General features: G+C 37.6%; 1 protein-coding gene across 1 annotated transcript in view; it reads left to right on the forward strand.

The window, feature by feature from the left end:
• Positions 1-23,401, forward strand: part of LOC114704873 (P2Y purinoceptor 6-like) — a 41,590-nt gene extending 18,189 nt beyond the window's left edge. Inside the window, exons 2-3 of the mRNA XM_028886377.2 lie at positions 17,453-17,783; positions 21,931-23,401. Coding sequence (XP_028742210.1) covers positions 17,782-17,783; positions 21,931-22,594 — 666 coding nt within the window. The 5' untranslated portion in view covers positions 17,453-17,781 and the 3' untranslated portion in view covers positions 22,595-23,401. The remainder of the gene's footprint in view (positions 1-17,452; positions 17,784-21,930) is intronic.
• Positions 23,402-26,861: the final 3,460 nt, after the last annotated feature.

The raw sequence follows: 26,861 nt of genomic DNA on the forward strand, positions 1-26,861 counted from the left end.
GGTATAAATCCAGGAATAGCTGACAGCAGTAGAAGCTGGAAGAGGCAAGAAAGAATATCCCCCCACCCTGAAACCTTTACAGGAACCAGTGCCATTTCAAAAAATTCCATTTAGCCTCTAAAACTGTAAGACAATTTCAGTTGTTATGAATTGAATTAATTGTTGTAAGTTTTGCTTGATGTAATATTTGTATTTGATTCTATAGTACAGTGTGATGATTCAGACATGTAGATACTATGTAATGTTAAGTTTAAGGAAATATATATATCAAGTGATGCTTGACAAAGATGTCCCAAACAATGGAGAGATTACTATATTTCTTCAAAAATATCATTAGGAAAATGGGAGACAAACATGTAGAAGGTTGAAATTTGACTGACTCTCTCATCCTGTATAAAAATCAACTAAAATGTATCAAAGACCGAAATTTAAGAAACCCCAATAACCTGAAACTATGGAAGAACTAGAAGAAAACAGAGTAAATGCCTAAGGACAATGACATGAGCACATTTAGAAAGATAATCGCAAAAGCTTAGGAAAAAAAACTAAAAAGAAACATATGAGATTGCATTAAATATAAAAGCTTCTTAAGAGAAAATCAGAGCCAATCCATAGAATGGAATTAATACCCACTTAAAAAGGCACACATGTACACATAAAGCCCTATATCGACAACTAACCAAATCAAGAAGGGAAAATGATTTGAATAGATAAATCTCAAAAGAAGCAGAAGAAGCCAGCTAATATATTAGAAATGATCAATATGATTAGCTTTCAGGGAAATGCAAATCAAAATACAATGAGATATTTTACCCTAGTTACAGTAGCTTTTAGAAGAATAACAAAAGAGGTAACAAATCTTGATGAAGGTATAGTGAAAAAAGAAGACTTTACTATTCCTACATAATAATGACCATGAAGAAAAGTATAGATAGTCTTCAGGAAAACTAAAACCAGACCTACTGTATGATCTAGCTATCCCATTTTGGAGAGTGTATACTGAAGTGTTTATCTAACTATTCTTTTGTTTTGTTTTGTTTTTATTTTTTGAGACAGAGTTTCTCTGTGTAGTTTTTGTGCCTGTCCTGGATCTCGCTCTGTAGACCAGGCTGGCCTTGAACTCACAAAGATCTGCCTGGCTCTGCCTCCTGAGTGATGGGATTAGAGGCATGTGCCACCACCACCCAGCTATCTAATTATTCTTTACCAATAAAAACTCAGGAGTCAGATATCAGGGTAAAAACCTGAATGATCAGAGAAGTGGTGGAGAATCAACCAATGACCTATCTCTCTCATTTCTCCATCCAAAAGGGCCGAGACTCTCTCTAAGCCCCACCCCACTACTTCCTGTCTCTCAATCTTTCCACAGTCCTCCAAAACCTCTATGGTTAATTTTGGTCAGCTAGTAGCTAGCTCTGCTCTCTGATTCAAAACAAACTTTATTGTCAGTCTCGGGAGCATCAGAATGCAATCAAAATATCATACAACATTTCCCCCCTTTTGTCTAAATAAAAAGGGAAGGTTTTAACTCTGACACAGAAAAATTATATAGAATAAGAACAACTATCAGGTAAGAATTACATTCACAATGTCCAGTCCACTGGCAATTGGCAAATTAAGGGAAAAATACTCCATTATCTATCCTATCTTGGTGAGTCCAAAGTTTTGTGCTTAATTCGCTTTCTATCCTAACTTGTATTACCAACACAAAACTATTTTTAAGACCTCAAAATATTTTCTTAGATAAACAATTTAAGCTTTTATGTCTCTCATCCTTATACACTTTATATCTTTTTTGTGAATTTCTTTTCTGAATTTGGTGACAAGGAAAATTATAACTATCGAGTCTTCAATCTCCATCAGAGATCCAAGAAGGTTAAAATATTACTTGAGTAAGCAGTGAGTGCAGAGTAAACAACTTCCAAAACTATAGAAATGACAGAAATAACTGGCTGCCTGGACAGTCACCAAAGGTTCCTCTCTAACATTTTGGCATCTGTCTTCAGCCTACAGGTCTTGGATATCTGATAGACTTTTCTGTGAAGTGGGAGTTTTGAAGGGCTGTCCTGCCTTGTCTTGGCAAAGTTCAGCAGTCATTTTCTTTTGTGTCATGCTTGTCAAATTTGGACAGCATACTGCCAACAGTTGAGGCAAGGTCAGTTTCTTGCATGCCTACCCCATGACATTTATTAGATAAAAAGTCTATTGTCCCTAGACATATTTCTCCTTCTATCCTTGTTGATTGATGCCTTTTCTCTGCTTTCCAGGACTAATTATCATTCTTCCTACAGAGAAAAGCCAAGTCAAGATCCAGAGATAAGGGCCCATGATGCCAAGTAAGAGAGGTCAGTAGTTATAAGACGGGAACAGTAGGAAAACAGTGGCTGCTGGGAAAGGATCCAGGCAGAAGATTGATGAATACATAAAAGATGCAGAAGGTGGTAACCAGAGATGTCCCAAACATTTATCTGCCTTCACTCTAGGGAAGATTAATTAATGTTATAAGTGGTTTTGCCTCCTTCATGCCTGCTTTTCTCCTTGTAGAATAAAAGCATCATATATACCATTGCTTGAGGGAAACAAGCAGGAGGCAGGTCTGGGGAAGCTGAAGCTAGACAGAAACTCCAAAGAGCAAGAACAAAAATTCCCCAAAAGGAGGCCCACAAGGGAAAACATTAAAAGTAAGGGGAGAGAAATTGGAGTTGGAACACATGTAGGGATGGTGAATAAGTAATAGCCACATGTAGAATTTGAAACACAAGGGAGCATATTTCAGTGCAAGAAGAGGACAAAGAGGAAGACAAAAAGGAATATATCTAAAAATCCAAGAGCTGTTTAAATGGTAACATGATTGCGTCCAGAAGAAAGAAGGAGTAGAAATAAGAAGAAAGATTGAACAATGATGAGTAAAGAATATTAGTTGCAAGAAAGTGCAAGAGAATGAAGATGAAGAAATGGTAAAAGTCTAAAAGACACAGACATGTATGAATGTACAGAGTCCTTGAATCAGAAGAATGGGAGATGGAAGCCATTGAGGGTTTCTAGCAATGAATTTCAAGGAGCTGGTACTATTTTGCCTTTATCTTTATCTTGTGATTTTATTTATTTTACCTTTGCCTAAAACATATAGGCTCATGGTTTGATTTGCAAATTTTTCATTACACCATAATGTTGAAAAATGTTTTAGATCTAAAATTCAGAATTTTCCATTACAAAGTTCCCCTGTCAGAAAATACTGGAACTGTTGGAGGCTGAAGATACTACACAGAATGTAAAGAAATAGCATCAAATATAGGGTTAGTCCCCACAGAGCAAGTAATTAGAGTCTTAACTCTGGAATATTAAGTAAGGGATTCTTTAGGTGTGCATGTGTGAGGGATATACATGCATGTGTGTGCATGCACACGTGTCTGCATGTGGAGGCCTGAGATTGACATTAGATGTCTTTCTTTATCATTCTCCACATTATGTATTGAGACCTGGTGCCAAAGCAGAGCTTTCTGCAGCCATCTGGCTAGCTTCCTGGGGGGGGGAGGGTTGTTGTGGAATATTATGTTAACTAGGCAAAGAGGTGTTACATTTGTTTATGCTGTGGAATATTACTTTAACTATATGAAGGTGATACATTTGTTTATGGTGCACTTGTTTAATTATGTAAAGATGTGTTGTTATTTCACCTTGCCTGCCTAAGGCACCTGATTGGTCTAATAAAAAGCTGAACAGTCAACAAAAAAATCTGAATAGTCAATAGCTAGGCAGAAGAGGGATAGGTGGGGCTGATGGGCAGAAAGACTAAATAGGAGGAGGAATCTAGAGAGAAAAAAAAGAGAAGAGAATGATGGAGAAAGAGAGGGATGTGCCTGGGACCAGAAGCCAGGCACCTTCCAGCCAGCCAGACATGGAGACAGCAGGAAAGAAATAGTCCCGAGGCAAAACATAAAGAGAAACAGATTGAAAAAAGACATAAGAAAAGGCCGAGCATTCATAACTAATAGTCTCTATATCATGATTTAGGAGCTGGCCCAAAAGAAATACCAAAATACCATCTGGTACAGATAGACTTTGTTAGAAAATAAATACATTGTCCTGAGATGGGGGATGTAATTCAATTAGTTAAGTACTTGCCTAGCATGCACGAAGCCCTGGGTTTGATCCCTAGCACTGCATAAAAAGCCCCATGGGGTGGTATATGATTGCAATCCTAGCACACAGGAGGTAGTAGTAGGAGTATAGGAAGGTCAAGGCTACCCTCAGCTACATATTGAGTTCAATGCCAGTCTAAGCTGCATGTGATCAAAAGAAAGAGAAGAAATAAGAGAAAAAATCTCCAGAGAAAAATTGTGCTTATTTTGTAATATGTGTACCAGACAAATTGGATTCTTATCCATTTATAGAGTTTTTATTAATATATTTTCATTTTAAATTACTTGCTTTGTTATTTCTCCAATTGTATTAGTATATATTAATTGTAGAAAATTAATGTTTTCCCTTGACATTTTCACACACACACACACACACACACACACACACATATACACACACACACACACACACACACTTTAATTATTTTCACACCCGTTATGCTCCTTTGTCCTACTTCTTCTTCCCACTGCTTCTTTTCTGCTTCCCAAATGGTCCCTCCATTACTTTCATGTCTTTAAAAGAAACACATAACAATGTTCAATCTGGATTCCACATGTGAGAGAAAATGTACAACTTTTATTTTTCTGAGTCTGGCTTGTTGCATTTAATATGATCATCTCCAGTTCCACCCCCTTTCCTGCAAATGACATTTCATTTTTCTTTATGGCTGAGTAGTAAAACCCCATAGTGCCTATATCTTTTTCTTAGTGCCTTTATGACACATCTTTTTCATCTGTGCATCTTCAACTAGTGCTGCAATAAAAGGGGTCACACAGATTATCTCTGTGGTAGATTGACCTAGATTCCTTCAGATATAGACCCAGGAGTGGCATAGTGGATTATATGGCAGTTCTACTTTTTATTTTTTGTGAAACCTTTATACTGATTTCCATAACATCTGCACTAATGTATTTTGAAGACCATGTTTTTTTTTTCTCCCAAAGGTAATTAGGCTGATAAGGACTCATGTTTCTGGAACCTTCCCCTCCCTCTTCACACAAATTAGCCAATCACGTCAGATTGTGAAGTCAAGCTCCCACCAATGGGATGAAAAACAGCTACTACATTGGTAGGGTAAAAGATCGGGGCTGTATTGGCCCTGGTGTGTTGCTAGTTTGGGCTCTGGCACACCATTTTTTGGGGAAAAAAAGCCTTGTTGAGATACTTTTGCTTTGTTTTCTTCTGTGTAGCACTGAGATTATTTAGTCTTTGATTTTTAACAATTAACAGGGTTCCTTTACCCTCACATCTGAGCCAATATTTGTTTTCTTGATAGTGGCCATGGTGGGTCAGATAGAATCTGTGTAGTTTTGACTGAATGTCCTTAATGATTCGAGCTGTTAAGCAATTTTCGTATATTTACTGCCAATTATAGTTATTCTTTTGAGAAATAGCTGTTCAAATAATTTGCTCACTTAGGACTAGATTATTCTTTTGGCATTTAGTTTCTTTGAGTTCTGTGTATATTATATATATTAATATCCTCTCAGATAAAGATTTCCTTCCAGTCTGTAGTTTGTCTGTTTTTTTCATTTTTGTATTTTTCTTTTATTGAAAATGGATTTTTTAAAAAATACAGTATGTAGCCTAGGCTGTCCTGGCACTCACTCTGTAGATCAGACTGGCCTCGAATTCACAAAAATCTGCCTGTCTCTGCCTCCCGAGTAAGGGGATTACAGGCGTACACCACCCTATCCAGCTGTGTCTTTACTTTACTGTGATTATTTCTTTTGTTGTGTAAAATCTTGTTTTAATTTCATGCAACACCATCTGTCAATACTTGCTGTTATTATCCTAGGTTATTAGAGTCTTGTTCAGAAAGCTGTTGCCTGTGTCTGTTTCTTGAAATGTTTTCTGTAATAATTTCAGAGTTTTAAGTATTGGTCTTTGATCCACTTTGAGTAGATTTTTTATGTACATGATGAGGCTGCCTGTTCTCTCTCTCTCTCTCTCTCTCTCTCTCTCTCTCTCTCTCTCTCTCTCTCTCTCTCTCTCTTGTGTGTGTGTGTGTGTGTGTGTGTGTGTGTGTGTGTGTTTGTGTGTGTGTGTTTGTATGTTTGTGGGTATGTGGGTGAGGATGCTGAGAATCAAACTCAGGGCCCTGGAGAACAATACATGCTCTGCTCTTAACCACTAAGCCATCTCTCTAGCAGCGACTCCTTCTTTTTTCTTCTTTCATTCTTTCCCTCTCTCTTTCTTTTCCTCCCTCCCTTCCTTCTTTCCTTCCCCCTCTCTTCCTCCTCCTTCTTTTCCCTGTCTTTTATCTCTTTTTTTCTGCTTCATCCCTCAAGTGCAAGAATAAGAAGTGTGCATCACCATACTGGCTGAGGGTATCTTCTCTTCAGTATTTGTTTTGGCACCTGTAAAAATTTGGTGCTTGTGGTTTCATGGGTTCCTATGGCAATCTCTTGGTCAGTGTGTCTGTTCTTTATTATGAATCTGCAGTAGAATTTGAAATCTGGGGTTTTGATGCTTCCAGCATTGCTCTTTCAGGATTGTTTTGGCTATTTAGGGTCTTTGGTATTTCTATATGAATTTTAGGATTTTTTTTTCAGTTTTCTGAAAGATGTCACTGGAAAGTTCATGGGAATTAGATTCAGTCTATAGGCCACCATTGTTTATATAGTCATTTTCACATTATTAATTTCTGCTGATCCATAGAAACTTGAGTTTATTTGTATCTCTAGTGGAGACTTGCTATATGAATTATTGTTGACTATATCACAGTATATGCATTTTAGTAATATTTCATAGTTTCTGGGGATACTTGGGTCCTTTATTCATGCAAACACTTTATTTTCTTTGCAATAACTTTCTGTGTCTATGAAGTTTAGTATCCAATTAATATACCCCTAGGAACTCACTGTATTGTTTTGTGCCAGCTCCTGTTTAGAAACAGAGAACTGGGGCCTTAAAGAATTTAATTTTGGGGAGTAATGAGGGCATATATATATATATAAATTTAGAAGTATCTTTTGGAGAAGAGCATTATTTTATTATTTATTTATTTAATTAATTGTTTGTGTTCATGTGCATGTATTTGGGGGACACGTGTCACAGATTGATTCTCAACACATATTACAGATCAGAGGACAAGTTGTGGGAGCCAGTTTTGTCCTTTGTGCAGGAGACAGAACTCAGGTCATCAAGCACCTTTACCCAGCTGAGCCATCACTTGCTCAGAGTAAGACGTTCTTAACGATCTGAGCCAGATCTGGAAAGGCTCAGAAATATACTTGGAAACTTGTGTGGCCACAGAATATTTTATGGAGGATGAATAAATTGAGATTGATTCTGAAAAAACTGAGAAGATTTGGGTAACTATGTAGTGAGCCCGAGCAATTCAATATGGGGAACAGGATTTCTCATGACTACAGGAAAATGTAGCCTATAAATTTTCCACTTAAACTTCTGAAGGGGCAAAGGCAGATACCTTTTGCTTTAGTCTTGAAGATTTTATCTATATCCTAATGTTTTGAACTCTTAGGAGATAATGAGTACCATGTCTTTACAGCAGGACATCCGATTCTCCCCTCCATTCCCCAGTTCTGTGAATGTTCTTGATAGTGGAAGGTTTGCTGAACAAGTCAAATTCAAATAATCTGAAAATTGTTTCTGCAGTGAGTATGGCCTGAATACAATATAATATAGTACAAAACATGCTTCAAGTTCTTTTCTTCCAGATTTAAATAACTATATATCTATGTGACTCTGGGTAAAATCACTTTCATCCAGATATTTTCTTTGAGCTTTAAGAATTATGGTTTTAGAGCCTTGATTTACTGAACCCACTAGTCTCTGTTGTTTTACTTTAGACCAGCAGTTCTCAACCTGTGCATTGTGACCCCTTTGGGGGTTGAAAGACCCTTTCATAGGAGTCGCATATCAGATATCTTGCATATCAGATATTTACATTACAACTCATAACAGTTATGAAGTAGCAACAAAAATAAGTTTATGTTTGGGGGTCACCACAACATAAGAAACTGTATTAAAGGGTTCCAGCATTAGGAAGGTTGAGAACCACTGCTCTAGACACTGTTTCAAATAGGCATTATCAACTCAGCAGAGCTGGCCCAGAATGGGTAACTTACTTTTCCTCTGTGGACTTTCTAATCTTCTAGGACAAAGTTAAAGGGTATTTCATATTTTTCAAATAGCAAATTGTTACTACATATAATTATTTGACCTCAAAACCACTAATTGTCATACAAAATATAAATGACTTTTTTTATAATTCTGATGTGAAACATTGTCACTTTGTAATACACAAGAGGTTCTTAAAAAGTGCAAACAAGACCTTGCCTAGAGCATTCTAAATTACCTCTTCTATCAGACGGTTCAGGACAATCTGCCTTGAATGTCTTTATTCACCATTGATCACAACTGCCATCTAGGAAGGCCTCATTTCATTACCCTAAAATAAGGCATTTCTAGAGGTCTTTGGGAGTCTTCATAATCTCTACTTTTCAAGATATGAAATAAAGAATGGCAGTATAGATCCATCAGTGACTATTTTGTGTCGCCAAAGTGATCCTGTCTCTCATGTTCTCGAGGCAAGAGTAAATGTTATTAGATATAGCCATAGCCAAATTCCTTAAACCTTTCTAGTTTCTCCATTTGAAAATCAGAGATGAGCCATACTTTAAGGAGACTGTGTGGCATGGAAGGAGTGCCACTTTGCTTCAAAAACTAAAAGCCATGCGTTCAGGCCTGAGTTCCACCATCAAGTCTCTAGTTATAAACTAAGAAAGTTATATAAACTCCATGGCTGACCCTTCAGTTGCCTATGTTGCTTACACTATTTATCATCCAAAGCTATTAAGTGAAAGTCCTGGGAAAGTAGAAAGCCCTACTCAAAAGTGATGGAATTATGGCCTTATATGGCTAAGGAGAGATTACTTTGCACAGACAGGAATAAAATCTGTTTTTCATACTACAAATGTGAAATAGGCCTAATGTAAGAAAAATGTGGAAGTATAAACAGTGAGAAGAATAAGTGTCATTTTATCCATGTATTATAGACAGCTAGATTAGACTCTTTGTGCTGTTTCTCATGTATTCCCTCTATCCCATGCACTCCTTGAATTACAATAGGGCTAAATACTGATGAAATGATTGTAAGTTAAAAATGTCATAAATCAAACATGTGTTTAATAACACCCAACCTAGGGAACAACAGACTTTGTGACACACTGCACTGTAGAGTATCGATTATTTGCCATTAGCTGTCATGGCTGACTGGGATATTTTGCTCATTGCTCTTGGCCAGCATTGCATGAGACTATTGAAGTATGATCTCTACAATGTCCATCACCTTTGCACCATAATAATGTTGAAAACTTGTAAGTTGTACTATTATAAGTATAAATAAATCAAACTACTTACACTTTTCTCCTACAACGGTTAGAGGATGCCACACTAATTTACTTTAAAACTTTTAATACAAATAATTCTATTTAACTAAAACATAATCACACCATTTATCATCTCCCTTTCCTCCTTTCAATTAAATTGTTCTTTACAATTTACTTTTTTTTTCTGAGACAGGGTTTCTCTGTGCTGTTTTGGAGCCTGTCCTGGAATTCGCTCTGTAGATCAGGCTGGCCTCGAACTCACAGAGATCCTCCTAACTCTGCCTCCCAAGTGCTGGGATTAAAGGTGTGCACCACCGCCACCCAGCTAGCTACAATTTACTTTTATTTGTGTGTATGAGTTTTATTTTTCTGCATGTATGTCTGCATGCCATGTGCACACAGTGACTGAGGATACTAGATGAGGGTATCAGATTTCCAGACCTGGAATTATGGACAGTTGTGAGCAGCCATGTCAGTACTGGGAATGGATCCTAGGTCTTCTGCAAGAGCAGTAAGTCCTCTATTCCCCAACACACATACTTTTTAAAAAGATTATTTTTACTGTTTTTAAAGGCTTGTGCATGACATTATGGGACATGTACAGATAGTGAAGTGGGTTAGTATTGTGAAGCCAATCAATATATCAATTATCTTATGTGGATACCCATTTTATATGTATATGACAAGAACAGCTAAAGCCTATTCATTTGGCAAAAATCCTGGCTATCCTAGCTATGATTAAGTATAGTTCTCTCATTATATATTAGCTATCTATATTGGTTAATAGTACAAATTTGGTACTTTGTATTACTTGACCTACACCGTAGCTGAAGTTTTTCTGTGTCCCGGTCTGCCAGCAGTCGGGACAAATCTCTTCCACTTGCATGTCCCAAGTAAGCACACAGAGACTTATATTGCTTACAAACTGTATGGCCATGGCAGGCTTCTTGCTAACTGTTCTTGTATCTTAAATTAACCCATTTCCATAAATCTATGCCTTGCCACATGGCTTGTGGCTTACTGGTATCTTACATCATGCTTCTCCTCATGGCGGCTGGCAGCGTCTCCCGACTCAGCCTTCTTCTCCCCAGCATTCTCCTCTCTCTTGTCCCGCCTACACTATACTTCCTGCCTGGCTACTGTCAAATCAGCATTTTATTTATCAATCAATCATAGCAACATATATTCACAGCATACAGGACATCCCACAGCACTACACCTTCCCATTTCCTACTCCCTGAAAACCATTGTTTTGTTTTTCATCTCTATTATTTTTTAAGATCCCACATATAAAGTAAATTTCTTTGTATTTGGCTTATTTCACTGAGTATGGTGTCTTCTACCCATGTGACAAATGGCAGGATCTCCTCTTAAATTTTTTTGCATGTGTGTATGTATGCATGCATGCATTTGTTTGAGGGATGGGGGAGTATATGCCATAGTGCACGTGAGGAGGTCAGTTCTCTACTTCCACAATGTCAAGTCTGGGGATCAAACTAGGGTCCTGATGCTTGGCAGCAAATACCTTCACCTCTGTTGTAGTGACCCCCAACCATAAAATTATTTTCATTGCCACTTTATAGCTGTAATTTTGCTATTGTTGTGAATAGTAATATAAATATCTTATATGTAGGATATCTGATATGGGACCCCAAGGGAGTTGTGACCCACAGGCTGAGAACCACTGGTATTTAGGATGGCTACAGATTTCTGTGTATTAATTCTTTGTCTTGCTACTTTGCTGAATATATTTATCAGCTGTATGGATTTTCTGGTGGAGTCATTGGGGACTTTGATATATAGATTCATATAATCTGCACATAAATATATGTTGACTTCTTTTTCTATTTACCCTTATTTCCTTCTGCTGTCTTGTTACTGTAGCTAAGACTTCAAGCATGGTGTTGAACAGGAGTGGGGACTATGGACATCCTTATCTTATTCCTGATTTTAGTGGACATACTTCCAGTTTGCAAGACAGTGATTTCATTTGGGCCTGCCTTAACAAACAACAACTTGACCTTTCTCTCCTGCAGCTTTTAATACTCTTTCTGCATATCTGGGATAAAGCTGACTTGATTGTGGTAGACAATCTTGTTGATGTGTCCTTGAATTCAGTTTGTATTTTATTGAGAATTTTTGCATCCATGTTCATCAGGGAGATTTGTCTATAGTTTCTGTTTTCAGTTAGATTTTTATCTTTTTTGTTATCAGGGTAATGTCACTAATTCAAAGTTTCAGTCTTTTCATAATATTCCAGAACTCTCTCACATTGTGTTCATTAAACAAACAAACAAACAAACAAACCCAAAACCTCATTGGCCTTTACTGAGTGATATACTTCTACCTTGTCTTTCAGCCCTGTCTTTCAGGTTTTTCATTTGTTTGTTTTTTTTGTTTTTTGTTTTTATTTTTTGTATGATCCTTTCTATTGGTGAGGCTTTTCATTTACATTTTTATTTGATTCACTGAGTTTTTCACTTTTTAGCATCATTTTATTTGTATTTTCTTCAGGAATTCTATTTCTTTGTTGAATTCAATTTTCACATCTTGGATTGAAATTCTTGTTTCATTATCTCTTTTTTTGTTCTCCTGGAGTATATTCATGTCATCTATGAATTGTGTGAACATATTTATAGCCACTCTTTTGAGTTCTTTGTCAGGAAGTCCTTCCAGCTGATTTTCATTAGGTGTCATTGTTATACTTTGTGGAGGAGATGTGTTGTCTTGGTTTTCCATGCTGTTTCTGTTTCTGCTCTGAAACTGTGCAGCTGGAAAGTTGATTGCATCTCTTCCTTTTTGTGCAAGTTGCCTTTCTTCTTTCAGCAGAGTCATTTACAATGATCAGGAGAGGACTAGCCCTTAGGAGGGTTTAAATGCCCACTTTCCTCTCTCACATACACATTTGTTCATATTCTCACTTTTTGTTCCTCTGTTTCAGTAGATAATTTATTTCTCATGATAGCTTAATGTCTTTGTGGTATTCTTGTATCATTGTTTAAATTTACTCATTAAGCATTTAAGAATTATTAGAAATGCTTTGCTCTGGGGTGAATTACATGTTTACATACCAATATGCTTGTAGGGTGGTTCAAACAAGCATTTCTCTTTCAAAATAACATGTGGTGTGGAATTATTCCTCACTTACAATCTTACCACTCAATCTCATATTATTCATGTTGTCTCTGATAGATAGAAATGTTTATTCTTATCCAGTCTTTGAATCTGACCGCATGTTTCTCAGCAATTCTGTCACATGTAAGCTATTAGGTTTTGAGTTACAAGGCACAAATGCTGAGTAAGTCATATCACTGATCTCAATTGCTTTTTTTTTTTTTTTTTTTTTTGGTTTTTGGTTTTTGGCTTTTTTTCCAGATCTCAACACCAATGAAAAAGAGAGCTAAAGTCAAAGAAAACATAGCTTGACAGAATTGGAAGTGCTTCAAGAAACATACAAAAGCAGTGTGTAGGCACTGGACAGATGGTTCAATCAATAAAATGCTTGTCCTGCAAACATGAGGACCTGATTTTAACTTCCTGTACCATTTTAAAAAGGATGGTGAAATAATATGTGCCTGTAATTCTAGCACTGGGAAGGCAGAGACAGGAAAATCCTTGGGGCTTGTTCTGTAGCCAGCCAGTCTAGCCAAATCATTAAGTTCCAGGTTCAGCAAGAGACTCTGTCTCAAAAAATAAAGTCAAGAATTCTTGAGGAATGACATTTGATGCAACTTTTGGCCCCCACACATGTACACATACATATGCATGTGCTCCTACAAACACATATGCATACATACAGAGACATACACACACAAAGAAAAATACAGCATGTAGTTAAAATTTTGTGGCCAAGACAAGCTAGAGTTTTTAGCCTCTACTGAGATTGTGAATAATGGTGGAAAGATACTCTGCCAGAAGTCAGGAAAGGAATTTCTAGGTTCAACTCACATGATAGCTTTCTGTAGGGCCTATGCAAAATTATTTGCATTTTCTAGAACTTATTTTCATCATCTATTAGATGAAAGGTGTCATAGTAATAGATGCTCTCATGAGTTTCAATTGAAAATTTAGTATCTGTGAGGATATAAAGAGGGCAGGCCTTAGAAAGTCAGGATTTGATTTAGGGAGACATTGTTTACTTTGTTCAAAAAATATTTCCTACATCTGATATATTGTGTTAGACAGTTCTTGTTTTGTTTTTATGTATTTAATAGTGAGAACCCCTAAGATCTACAGTCTAGGCAGATTTCAAGAATATATAACAATATCATGAAATATAGTCCCCATGCTGTCCATACATTAAAAAATGTATTAATACCAAATGAAGTTTGTTCCCTTTGACCAATTTCTCTACATTTTCCTCCCCCACCATCCACAATAATCACCATTCTCTGTTCTATGAAGTTTGAGAAGTTGAAAAGATTAAAGGATGATTCATCCTTCCACTGAAAATGCCAACGGTACTATTACTTGAATCATGCCAGCTAGATTGAGACAGCTTTCCAAACTCAAACTCTGTTTTTCTTCAGTTGCCCAAGTTCATATCTAATCATTGTTCTTAGCATCTCTGGTGTTTTTTTGTCTGTTTGTTTCCTTAGTTAATTAATTTTTTAATTTTTGGTAAGGAGGGGCTGCTTTTTTATAGAAAACATTTTCTTTGGGGGTGAACTAGTAAATTCAGAGTGTGGATGGGCACAGAGGTTTAAAACTGATTATTATCTTCAAAGACTAAATTTTAGTTTATCTGAAACACGTCTTTAATGTGAACTGTCAAGGAGGTCTATCTTGGTCCCTGTTCTAATTCAGTATTTTTATTGTTGACTTAAATGGGGATGTTGATGATGAGATTAAATACATAGATGATGCAAATCTGGGTTGGGGCAGTAGTACACTTAAGACATTAGTAGGATATGTAAGATCCAAAAGACATTTTGTGATTGATATGGACTTTTAGTGTGTTTGAATTGTATACATGGTAGGAGAAGGAAGACTCAGAGGTTCTTTACCTATTGCTGCTTTTAGTCATTAGTACTTTACTACCAGGACAGTCACACAGTTGGATCAGATATTCTTGTAGCTAGATTTTCCTGTCTTGCCCACAGTCAGGACAAATCTCTCTCATCTGCCAGTCCCACAGCCGCTCAGACCCAACCAAGTAAACACAGAGACTTATATTGCTTACAAACTGTATGGCCATGGCAGGCTTCTGGCTAACTGTTCTTATATCTTAAATTAACCCATTTCTATAAATCTATACCTTGCCACATGGCTCGTGGCTTACCTGCATCTTCACATGTGGCTTGTCATGGTGGGGGCTGGCAGTGTCTCTAACTCAGCCTTCCACTTCCCAGAATTCTTCTCCTCCTTGTCCCGCCTATACTTCCTCCTGCCTGACTACTGGCCAATCAGTGTTTTATTTACTAACCAATCAGAGCAACACATTTGCCATACAGAACATCCCACAGCATATTCTCTTGGCAACAAAACCATCTTCTGTCTCTCTGTATTTCTCTGTCTGTGTCTGTCTGTCTGTCAGTCTCTCTCTCTCTCTCTCTCTCTGTGTGTGTGTGTGTGTTCTCTCTGTCAGTCTTGTTTAGATATGAAATTATTTCACCAGGTAGGGATTGATTTTCAAAGTTAGAGTTGTGCAGCTAGAGTTTATTGGAGAGTTAGTACGAGTTATTACATGCTTGTAATTTGATTTCTGCTGTTTAATGGCTTGGGGAAAATATCTGCAGTGCCAGATAATGGCATTATCTATTTAACAACAAAACACCTCAAAATTCTAACCATGAGAGTTTAGCTTATTATGTTTAAGGTGCTGTGATGAACTATAGAAATTAAATGTTCTTTTTTGGGACCCCTAAACTTGTGTGGAGGAATGATGAAATATTTGTATGCATTATTTCATGCTGCATGATGATGTTTGTTAGGGCTAAATGAAAGGCTGAAAATAAAGCAGCAACCTTGTGAATAGAGAGAAGGGAAGGAAGGATTTTATATATATATATAAAATGGTCTTGGATGGTCCTTTTCAAAGATATGGGAACTTGATATTAGCCAAACTACTGAAGACTTCTGGTAATCCTTTCTGTTTTGGAGTACCAAAGGCTTTTTCTTTTTTTTTTTTTTTTTTCATTTGGTGAAACCCTTAATTCTTATGCAAGCTTGCATAGGGAAATTAAGCAGGGAAATTTTGACCTATTTGTAGGCTTATCAGGCATAATGCAAGGTTTAATATTAGAGAGGGTGTGTGTGTGTGTGTGTGTGTGTGTGTGTGTGTGTGTGTGTGAGAGAGAGAGAGAGAGAGAGAGAGAGAGAGAGAGAGAGAGAGAGAGAGAGAGAGAGAGACCTAGAATTGAAGCTAAGGTCTCATACATTCTAACTAAATGTTCTACCATTGAGCTATAGCCCTAGCTTAGTTTGTTTCTTTTTTCAGTGTGTATCCTTTCAAATGAAATGGGAGCCCCCTACTGTTCTGCACCACCAGATGCTCTGTTCTGCTAATGAAGCAATGAAGTTGAGAATATACTTTGGCTTTGGCAGAGGGGAAAAAGAGCTGGTGCCAGAGTTCATATATTGAAATAGACTAGGGGTCTGTTTATTGGTCTATCATTCTCCAGTGGCAGATCATCAAGGACAAACATGTCAGTTGGGAGCTGCCAGCTGCATATAGTTCCTTTGCCAGTTCTTGGGGGGATAATCCTGGTTAGGTATGAGTGTGTAGTGCCACCGGTATTATAATGTCAGGGCAAGTCCCCACTTTCTGTTGAACAGCAAATGTTGGATTGTCTACAAAAATGTTCATCTTCCATAAGACAAGTAGCAGCATCTTTTGAGAAACTACAAACTATATTTGAAGTAGGGAAGGATTCTGGAAGACCATGACTGTGAGTTCCTAAAAGTGTGATGTCATTTTGGGGTTTCTGATTCTATGGTCTCTCATATTTGTCACCAGAGGCCACTTTGCCTCAACTCCTTGCAGTCTCACATTTAAAAAAAATGATTTATTTTGGGCTAGAGAGATGGTTCAGAGTTTAAGAGCACTGGCTGCTCTTGCAGAGGACCAGGTTTGTTTCCCAGAACCCACGTGGAGGCTAACAACCATCTCTAAGTCCAGTTCCAGGGAAACGTGGTGCCCTGTTCTGGCCTCCCTGGGCAATGCACACATGTGGCACATCCACATACATGCAGGCAAACAACTTATAAAAATTAAAAAAATTAGTTTTTGTATATGTGTATGGGTATGTGTCTATGAATACGGGTGCCCAGGAAAGCCAGAAGAAGGTGTTAGATCCCCTGGGACTGGAGTTACAGACAGTTATGAAATATCCAATGTGGTTGCTAAGAGTAAAACTCCCTTTGCAAAAGCACTATGTGCTCTTAACTGTCGAGCCATGTTTCCAATCCCTGCAGTTTCACATGTAAACTTTTTTTTTATTCTACTGGAAATAGTCTTCAGCTAAGAGTACAGAAATGTGAATACTAGTTCTGGCTTTATTGGTGTTGCATAGATACAAGCTAATATTGTTACTTAAGCTCCATTGTAGGCTGGCAATATTTGGAATTTGCTTTTACTTGAATATTCATATTAAAATCCCTGAACCTCCCTTCTTTTCTTCCTTCCTTTTTCTCTCCTTGTATCTCTTGTCTTATTTGTCTGTCTCTGTCCTGTTTCTCAGTCTTTGTTTCTCCACCCACCTCCCCACCCCCACACCACACTCAGTAAAAAATGTGATAAAAATGAAGAAAAACCCACTGCATTTCTTAGCATAAACCCTTATGGAATCACTGAGAAGTTGTGAATTTTAGGGTATTGCAGCCTTAAGAATCTGACTCACTCATGAAGTTCCACTTTATTTCCCTTGCATGTGGATGTTTATTTACTTGTTATCCCGCCTTCTTTCACAAAGGATTTAAATTGCCAAGCTTTAACTTGTTCAAAACTTCAGGTGGTGTTCCAACTGATGAAGACTGCATTCCTCACATCTTCAAAGCGAAAATAAGAAGTTACTGCAAAAATAGAAGTATCAACTTTTCCACATTACACACACAAACACACACACACACACACACAAAACTATTAAGAGCAGTGATTCAGACATTTCCTGTGAAATCTGCTTTAGCAAATTCCTTGGCAGAGGCATTAGATGAACAGCTTACCCATGGCTTCCAGTGAAATGCAGCCCGGAAAACGAGAGATATAAACAAACGTTTACCCCCGTTCTGTTTACCTACACCAACCCCTTGGGGAGTGTATCCGGTTGGATTCTTCATCATCATGTAAGTATGACCTCTATTTCTGAATATGTCTAATTAGAAGCATTAAGCATGTCTGTAACTAATCTCAACAAACATGTATGTCAGTTTGGATATGAAGAAAAAAATGTAGCCAAATTACCAGCAGATGTGAACGTGAGGTTTCTTTTTTTTCCCCCTTAAATTGTTATACCCAGTGTACTCACTAAGGACCTAACTCTTACTATGTATTACTGCCTGTTAGCAGATTTTTGTATGCATGTACATACACACGTTTCTGTTTGTGTTCTTCCTACTGGATTCTGAACTGATGGAGGGCAGGCTACAAATCTGTATCAAATATTTTTATCTTTGGTGTCATAACAGTACTGATTAGAGACTGTCTTGCTGTATTAGGAAATGAAACTGCATAGCCAATCCTACTACTGCTGGTATTATTTTCTATTTTCAGTTCGACTAGTCTGACTTCATAAAGCAATTAACTTGGCTTTTACCAATTTAAAAAAAAAACACTTTGTATTTTGTGAACACCCATAATTAAGCTTGGCAATGTAAACAGAGTCCATTCATCAACTTTAATTCACACAATCAGATTTTAGGTTGCTCTTTTGTTTGAAATGCATTTACATTTCTCTTTTAGAATAGTTAATGAAACACACCTTACAAAATTATCACCTTTAATGTGACAAGTTTGAGCATACGCACATATGCACGAAGCTATTACCACAATGAATGCGATAAACACAATCAGATTGCTTTTGATAGAAATCATAGTACATAGTTACACTTCTGTGTGGCTGGGAGTTGTTGGGTTTCACATCCTTCAGAGGTGATGTAACTTGACATTTGCACGTCTTCACTCATGCAAGGGTCTTTGAAGTGGTATTTCCTGGCCCAGATAAGGAGATATGGTCATCTACAGAATTCTAAACAGCAGTTTTCTGACTCAGTTCCCTGCCCTGGCCCACTTTCCTCTAAGAATTATTCATGAAAGAATCCCCTTTCTCATCAACAAAGGCATAAATGTGATGACTAGACTAAGATTAGCCTGGTTGACTATTGACTATTGATTTTTGGGGGGCTAGGGGGGAATCTTCCAGTCCCCCCCCCTCTTAAAGATGATTGGAATAAGGCATCTGGTCTTCTTCTAAAAGTGAGAAAGAAGTAAATAGGAAAGGACACATGGGGTAGTATATAAGACCTGCCCTGAACATGTTTTTTTGTTGTTTTTTGTTTTTGTTTTTGTTTTTTTGTGATTCAAATCATTTTGAACAAATGACATGTAAAAGATATTTTCCTTGGGCATTTATTTTGTCCTCATTATTTCTTTTTCCTCTTTCAGTGTTTCATAATGTACCCAGTGCCTTTCTCTTTATTCCATTTGTAAATACCTTGAAAGCCAAGTCTTTTGATATGCCTGTGCCAATCACCTATAATACTTTTTCCTTCCTTCCAATTTTTTAAAAATTGAAATATAATTCCATCATTTCAGCCTTCCCTTTCTTCCCTCCAAACATTTCCATATCCCCCTCCTCATTCTCTTTCAAATTCACAGCCTTTAAAAAATTGTTATTGCATGCAGGTGTGTATACACATCTATATTTCTAAACATAGCTTTCTCCATCTGTATAATTTTACATATATATATATGTTTTCAGGGCTGACCATTTGGTATTGGATAACCAATTGGTGTGCTCTTCCCTGGGGAAGACTGTTTTTCCCAGTCTCAGCAGTCCTTAGGTGCCTGTAGTTCTTTGTAAAATTACCCCAAGGTTACTTTAATAATGAAGGATTTAAAAGATTGGTTTTAAAGGCGGGGAAAGCAGAAATACTCCAAGGTTGACTTTTTTGAAAAATTCTTTGTGTATTGACACCCTAATGTGTAATTATACATTAATGAAAATGATCCAAAGGTAAGTTCTTGTTGAATCTTTGAAAACATGTTAGGATGTGAAGAACAAAAATTTGCTGGTTAGATAGGCCTGTATTAGAAGTTCCTTCATTTCTCAGTCATATGTGAATTTGGTCAAGTTATTGAGCCTATTAAAGCCTTGGCTTTTTTATCACTAAAATTAGGATCACTTTTTCTTTCCTTTTTTATTTTTTATTTTTCAAGACAGGGTTTCTCTGTTTAACGGTCCTGGCTGTTCTGGAATTTGCTCTGTAGATCAGGCTGACCTCGAACTCACAGAGATCCTCCTGCCTCTGCCTCCCAAGTGCTGGAATTAAAGGCGTGGGCCACCATGCCCAGCTTATAAGGCAGTGCAAATTATAAAAAGAAACCACCTGTCATCCTTTCATCCCAGGAACAAATCCTATGTTATCATGATGTCTGATTCTAAACATGTTTTTGAATTTGGTTTGCTACAGTTTTGGTTGAGTAGTGTCCATCAGGCACATGGCTCATAATTCCTTTGTTTGTTAGAGATGATGTTTTCAGGACTCCAACTAAAAGTTGCAAAGTGGCTGTTCAGCTTTGTTTAATGGTGTTAAAAACAAACAGAACACTCCATGAGCAAATAAGCACTTTTGAACTGATGGTCCACTTCAAAAATTTGAATTATCTGACTGAAAAGCCTATATCTTGGAAAATCCAAAAGGTATGACAACACAGCTTAATGGCCCTGATAGTCTGAAGCTAATTATTAACCTTCAGCTAGGGACTTATTCAAATTGGCTTTCTGAACCCTTAGACATTTTAAATTGTGTCTCCCATGTGTATTTTCTCTTAGTCATGCTGTCTTGAGAACAATAAAGAGTTTTAAGTAGCTCACATATCAAACTGCATTCTGGAATTTTGAGATACTATCAGAGACAGACTTTTATGTAGTTTTTCTCTGTAGTGAAAATACTCCTACTTTACACTTCGCATCAAATTACATTTCAAAAATGTAATTTTTTGATTACATTACAAGCAAAAGTCATCTGAGAGGAAGGAACCTCAAATGAGAAAATGCCTCCATGAGATCAAGCTGTAGGCAAGCCTGTGGGGGCATTTTCTTAGTTAGTGATTGAGGGGAGAGGACCCAGTCCATTGGGGGTGGTGTCATCACCGGGTTGGTAATCCTGGGTTCTAAAAGAAAGCAGGTTGAGGAAGCCATGAGGAACAAGCCAATAAGCAACACTCCTCCATGACCTCTGCATCAGTTTCTGCCTCCAGGTTCCTGCCCTGTTTGAGTTCCTGCCCTGACTTCCTTTGATGATGAGCTGTGATATAGAAGTGTAAGCCATATAAATCCCTTCCTCCCCAAGTTGCTTTGATCATGCTGTTTCATCACAGCAATGATAATCCTAACTAGAAAATGCTATCAATGTGTAATGATTTCCTTATGAGGAGGTTCATCATGTCACTGTTGTTTTAAAACCTGCCTCACAAAATGCTCCTCGTTAGTGCCATGATGGTAGATAGGACAGAAGACATAGAGGAGATTTCAGATGAACAGAAAGAATGTTCTAGGCATGCTACTTTTAAATGGAAAGGATACCAATATGAAGAATAATTTGGGGGCTGTAGAAGAAACAGTTGTTAGCTTTAAAATGTATTTCTGTGTAAAGGAGGGGAGAACATTTAAATATCACATTTTCTTTCATTCTCTTAATTTCATTTCTAGTGCACTAATCAAAAAGAATACTGTTTGTTCCCCACTAGACAACTGCTCCAAGAATTTTCCTGATTCTGATATATTAATCTATCTGCTCAGGGACATTTCTTCTAATTCTTTGGTAACTCTAAGTGATCAGAAGAAAAGATCAAACACTGAGACATCAGTTTATATGTAGAAAGCTTTGAAATCGAAGAAAGGGTTTTTGTTTTGCTTTCTTTGAGAAAGGGTCTCTCTAGCACAGAACTGGCTGTCCTGGAATTCACTATGTAGACTAGACTATCCTTGAACTCAGTTATCTGCTGACCTCTGTGCCTCTTAAGTGCTTCGATTAAAGATGTGGGCCACCAAACCCAGCACTGGGAAAAAAAAGATTTTTCTCTTTGCCATCAATTGCCACCAAAAGTAAAATGTCATTTCGTATGCCTGTGTGACATAATATGAAACTAGTTTTAACCATGGGAAAGATAATAACACCATTGAATTGCTTGCACAGAACTATAGTTTCAAGTGCTTTAAGTTGTTTTGCATATAATCTTCTATCATTTTTCTTCTCTACCCTACTACAGGAATCCTGCCCAACTTCACATTTTAAAACATCGAGACCATATGAAAGACCTCCGAAGGTACCTGGTGTTCAAATACATCCAATATCTAGTCCTACCTTCTCCAAACACCATTATCACTCTACTGGGATTGCTTGCCAGTCTGTATGTTATGCTGATACTGACATTTCCTTCTGTATCCAGAAAATCCACTGTGGTGTTTATTAGTAACATAGCTCAGGCAGACATCTTAGTTGGCTGCAGCATTTTTTCTGCCATTACAGAAGGTGTGATAAAGAATGAAACATTGGCAGCTTCTTTTCAATTTGCCTTGAGGGAGAACTTCCAAATTGCAAACGTCCATGCCAGTTCCCTTTTACTCAGCTGTGTTAGCCTTGAGGCTTTTCTGATTACTTTTCTTCCAGTAGAGACACGCCACATAAGGAATGTTAGATGTGCCAGAGTAGCTTCTAAGATCATCTGGGCTGCTGTAATTACTGAGTGTTTCCTTTATCAGCTTGAGTGCATCAAAGGCCTCAATATCTCTTATATTGGCATTCATAGGCAAGTTCGGCTATTGATGAATTTCTGTTATGACACCACAGCATTGCTGAAATTGATTATTTACCCAATTGGAGTTCTTTTAAGAATCTTCAACATATTTCTTTTCTATAAAATGTATTTCTGAGACTGTTATAGATAGTTAAAAATATGAGATACAGTGCCCAATTGTTTTGTCAAACACTCATATTTAATGGTCCTGTAAAGACATTTTATAGATACAATTAACTTTTAATTTGCTACCATTAAGAAAAAGACTAACATCAGTAGTGAAAATGGACCTCATCTAATCAGCTGAAGGCCTTGAGAACAAAACACAGGTTTTCCAGCGAAAGGAATATTGCCTGAAGACTGGTAACATGAGGTTCGAAGCTGTTGTCTGTACTGCATATTTCAGCCTCAAGACCACTGCATCTGTGTTCCTGATGTTCCAGCTTTGTGTTCCACTGTCACAGAGTTTGAACTTTCTAGCTCTGAAAAATCATGTAAGACAGTTAACTTAAAAGAAAGAGAAAATACAACTTGCTTGGTCTGGATAATGTCACTTATACGTGCATTTTCAGGGCTGACTACTTGGTGTTGGGTAACTAATGGGTGTGCTCTTCCCTGGGAAGACTATTTCTCCTGCTCTCAGCATTTCTTAGTTGCCTGTAGTTCTATGTCTAGGGTTGAGGCCTTGTGAGCTTTCCATCTCCATATTAGCCTGTCTGTTGGTGTTGTCCTTGTTCAGGTCATGTTAAGGCAGCCATGTTGGTAAGACTTCATGGATGTAGCTTCTGACGTTACTAAGAGAGAGAGTCTCAGAGCAAACTCCCTTATCTCCTGGCTCTTAGAATCTTTTCACCCTCTCTTCTACAATTACAATTGATGAAAAAAGAGACCATGAATTGAAAGAGAGCAAGGAGGAGTTTATGGGAGGGTTTGGAGGGAGGAAAGTGGAAAAATACTGTAATCATATTATAATCTCAAAATAAAAAAATAGAGAATGTCATACCTTATATGTTCTGTTTATTTTTATTTTTAATTTTGGAGAACCCTGACCAATGCTGAATTTTACTACTGAGAGTCATTCCAGAGAAGCGGATTCTTACAAGTTTTCTGAATTAGTTTTGGGATTTTGAAATATCTTCTCTAATGTGACTAGATTTAAGAGCACTAATGTCTCTATTTCTAGTAGTAAAAAGGGCTCTGATAGTACATAGTATGATGTGGCAAGAGGTGTAAAATATCACTATTGACTACACTCAATGAAATTTCCTGGTGAACACACACACACTTGAGAGAGAGGTGGGGAGCTTTGAACTCACTATGTAGCTGAGACTGGCCTTTGACTACTGATTGTCCTGATTCGAGGTAACAGGCATGTACTATCACACCTGGCTGTGTACCCTAGAGTATCCTTATAAATTTAGTGAGCTTCAGAGATCGAGCAATTGCTCCTAATTTTGCCAAGTGGAAAAAGAAAGGAATGAGTTAAAGGCTTTTAATTTCTAGTTCAAGTGCTGCATTAATGACACGAAAACGTTGAAACCTTTCATGAAAGACTTTTACCTGTAGTGACAGAGCTGACATGATGAAAAATTGAATCTAAATACTGTCACTTGAGCAAGTTACAACTTAAATAGAACTCTAACCTTTGTTAAGTGAAGACATTAGCTGGAAAGGAATGGGGATATTCAGAATTGACATGGGAATAAATGGGCACATGCTAACGAACTGAACCCCTAAGGTTAGCCAAGTTCCTTTTGTTAATAGAAGCAGTGTCATCAAAGGAAGAACTCTACTTTGCCAGAGAAACTGGTATGGAATCTCATATCAAGGCTGCCTTGCACCACTCAGGTTTCTTCCTGGGGCCTTCCTAACTAGCTTTCTGTTATTTCTGGGTATATAATTAGACTCAAGTCCCAGCAAGCACTAAAAGATGAGGTGTGTTGCATAAGGATGTTTGTTAAGATCCAAAAGAACTGTATGAATTTTCCAATGTATACAGATGGGAACATGAGTGAAATGTTTAGTAATAGATATTAAAGGTGGAGGATAAGGTAGAGGAGGACATAGCATTAGGTTAGGCCAAATAAGCTTATGGAGATTGGAATGTTAGAGTGACCAGCATACACTCTTTTACCTGAATGTGAAAAAAAAGATTTATTAGAGATTGCCAACATTCATTTTTAAAGTAATATATTTTATTATTTCTTTGAGAATTTTATATACTGTATTTTGATTATATTCACTTCTGCTCCTCCCTGAAACTTCTTCCAGATCCATCCGCTTCTCCTTACCCTCTGGACTTTGGTGTTCTTTCTCTTGAATTATTTTTAAAGAAGATACTGTCTTGTAGCCCATCTCCTGGTCCTCTGTCTCTTACAAATTTTCTGAATCCTCTTCCGCTACTTTCCTTGAGCTTTAGGTATAGGGTTTGCATTATAAATGCATTAACTGGGGAGGGGAATTTGATGGTTAATTGTTAACTGCATTTTGGCCTGTTAGGACTTTCTGTAATGGTCTCTGTTGCTGCTGCTGATAAGTAAAAGCTTCTTTGGTGATGGGGGAAAACTACACTTATCTGTTGATATAAGTATAAATGTTTAAAATTTAGTTTGAAATTTAGTGGTTTAAGAAAGTAGCAGTAGTAGGTTCTCCCTGAGTTTCCATGGCCTCACCAGCCATGGGCAGTTGACTAAGTGGACTGTAAGGCATGAATTCCCGACTATCAATCAGACTTCAAGTCCAGTCAGGTGCTTGGTGCTTACTCCCAGGCGATAAGCACCACTGTTGCACCCTTTGGAATATCTCTCTGTGCTGGTCGTTGGTGTGCTTCTTAGTAATTACATCTGGATAGGACTACTGATTGCTTTTCTCTCTCAGCAGCTTGCATGGCTCTTTCCCATACTATGAGAGCTAGTCCTCAAAGAGGAGGCTTCCAGGTCAGAACCAAGTTTGGTTCCTCCAAGTCCTGTCTCTAAAGTGTGTGATTTCTTCACTAATAGGGTCTTACCATCTTTATTCTGGAAGACAGTGGGCAAAGACTATAGCCCATATTTTTGGCAGGGCTGTCTTGGAATCCCCTGAACCAAATCTTGCTTGGCACTGTGGTTTTGTTAGAAGTCTATGGTTTGGGGGTAAATTATTGTCATCACAAGTGACAAAACTTTAGTTATGTAAATATTAAATAAAAGAATTCTCTATCCTCTATGGCTAATGTTCTTGGAGAACTTTGTGGTTTCTTTTTGTAAACAAAAATTATAGTGGAAACTACTGTCCCTCCTAAAGGAATTCCTAAATGCAATAGAATAGTAGCGTCTGGGATGCTGTCAACTAATTGGTGGCACAGAACACTAGGGCTAAGATGACTATAGTTACAGTAATGTACACTAGGATCAGTGAGTCCTCAGAGAGGGACAATTAATAAATGGGACCTCCTGAAACTGAGAAGCCTTTGTAGAGCAAAGGACACGTTCAATAAGACCAAACGACAGCCTACAGAAAGGGAAAAGATCTTCACCAACCCCACATCTGACAAAGGGCTGATATCCAAAATATATAAAGAACTCAAAAAGCTAGACATCAAAATACTGAACAATCCAATTAAAAAATGGGCTACAAACAGCCAACTCATGCACTGAGCACAGGACCTGGTACCACTGCCTGGATGCCTCCCAAATAGATCAAGCCAATCAACTGTCTCACCTATTCAGAAGGCCTGATCCAGTTGGGGGCCCCTCAGGCATTGGTTCATAGTTCATGTGTTTCCATTCGTCTGGCTATTTGTCACTGTGCTTTATCCAACCTTGGTTTCAACAATTCTCCCTCATATAAACCCTCCTCTTTCTCGCCAATTGGACTCCTGGAGTGGTTGATATGTAGAATTAAATTATATTGTAAAATAAAATAAAATAATAATAATTAAAAAAAGAAATTCAATCAGAAAAAAAATGGGCTACAGAGCTTAACAGAGAATTCTCAACAGAAGAATCTCAAATGGCTGAAAGAATTTTAAGGAATTGCTCAACATCCTTAGTCATCAGGAAATGCAAATCAAAACAACTCTGAGATATCATCTTACACCTGTCAGAATGGCTAAGATCAAAAACACTGAAGACAGCTTATGCTGGAGAGGATGTGGAACAAGGGGAACACTCCTTCACTTTTGGTGGGAATGCAAACTTGTACAGCCACTTTGGAAAACAGTATGGCAGTTTCTCAGAAAGTTGGGAATAATTCTTCCTCAAGACCCAGTTATAACACTCTTGGGCATATACCCAAGGAATGCTCAATCTTACCACAAGGACACATGCTCAACTATGTTCATATCAGCATTATTTGTAATAGCAAGAACCTGGAAACAACTTAGATGCCCCTCAACTGAAGAATGGAAAAAGAAAATGTGGCAC

This window comes from Peromyscus leucopus, chromosome X (genome assembly GCF_004664715.2).
Source record: "Peromyscus leucopus breed LL Stock chromosome X, UCI_PerLeu_2.1, whole genome shotgun sequence".
In the NCBI taxonomy this organism is placed as follows: Eukaryota; Metazoa; Chordata; class Mammalia; order Rodentia; family Cricetidae; genus Peromyscus; species Peromyscus leucopus.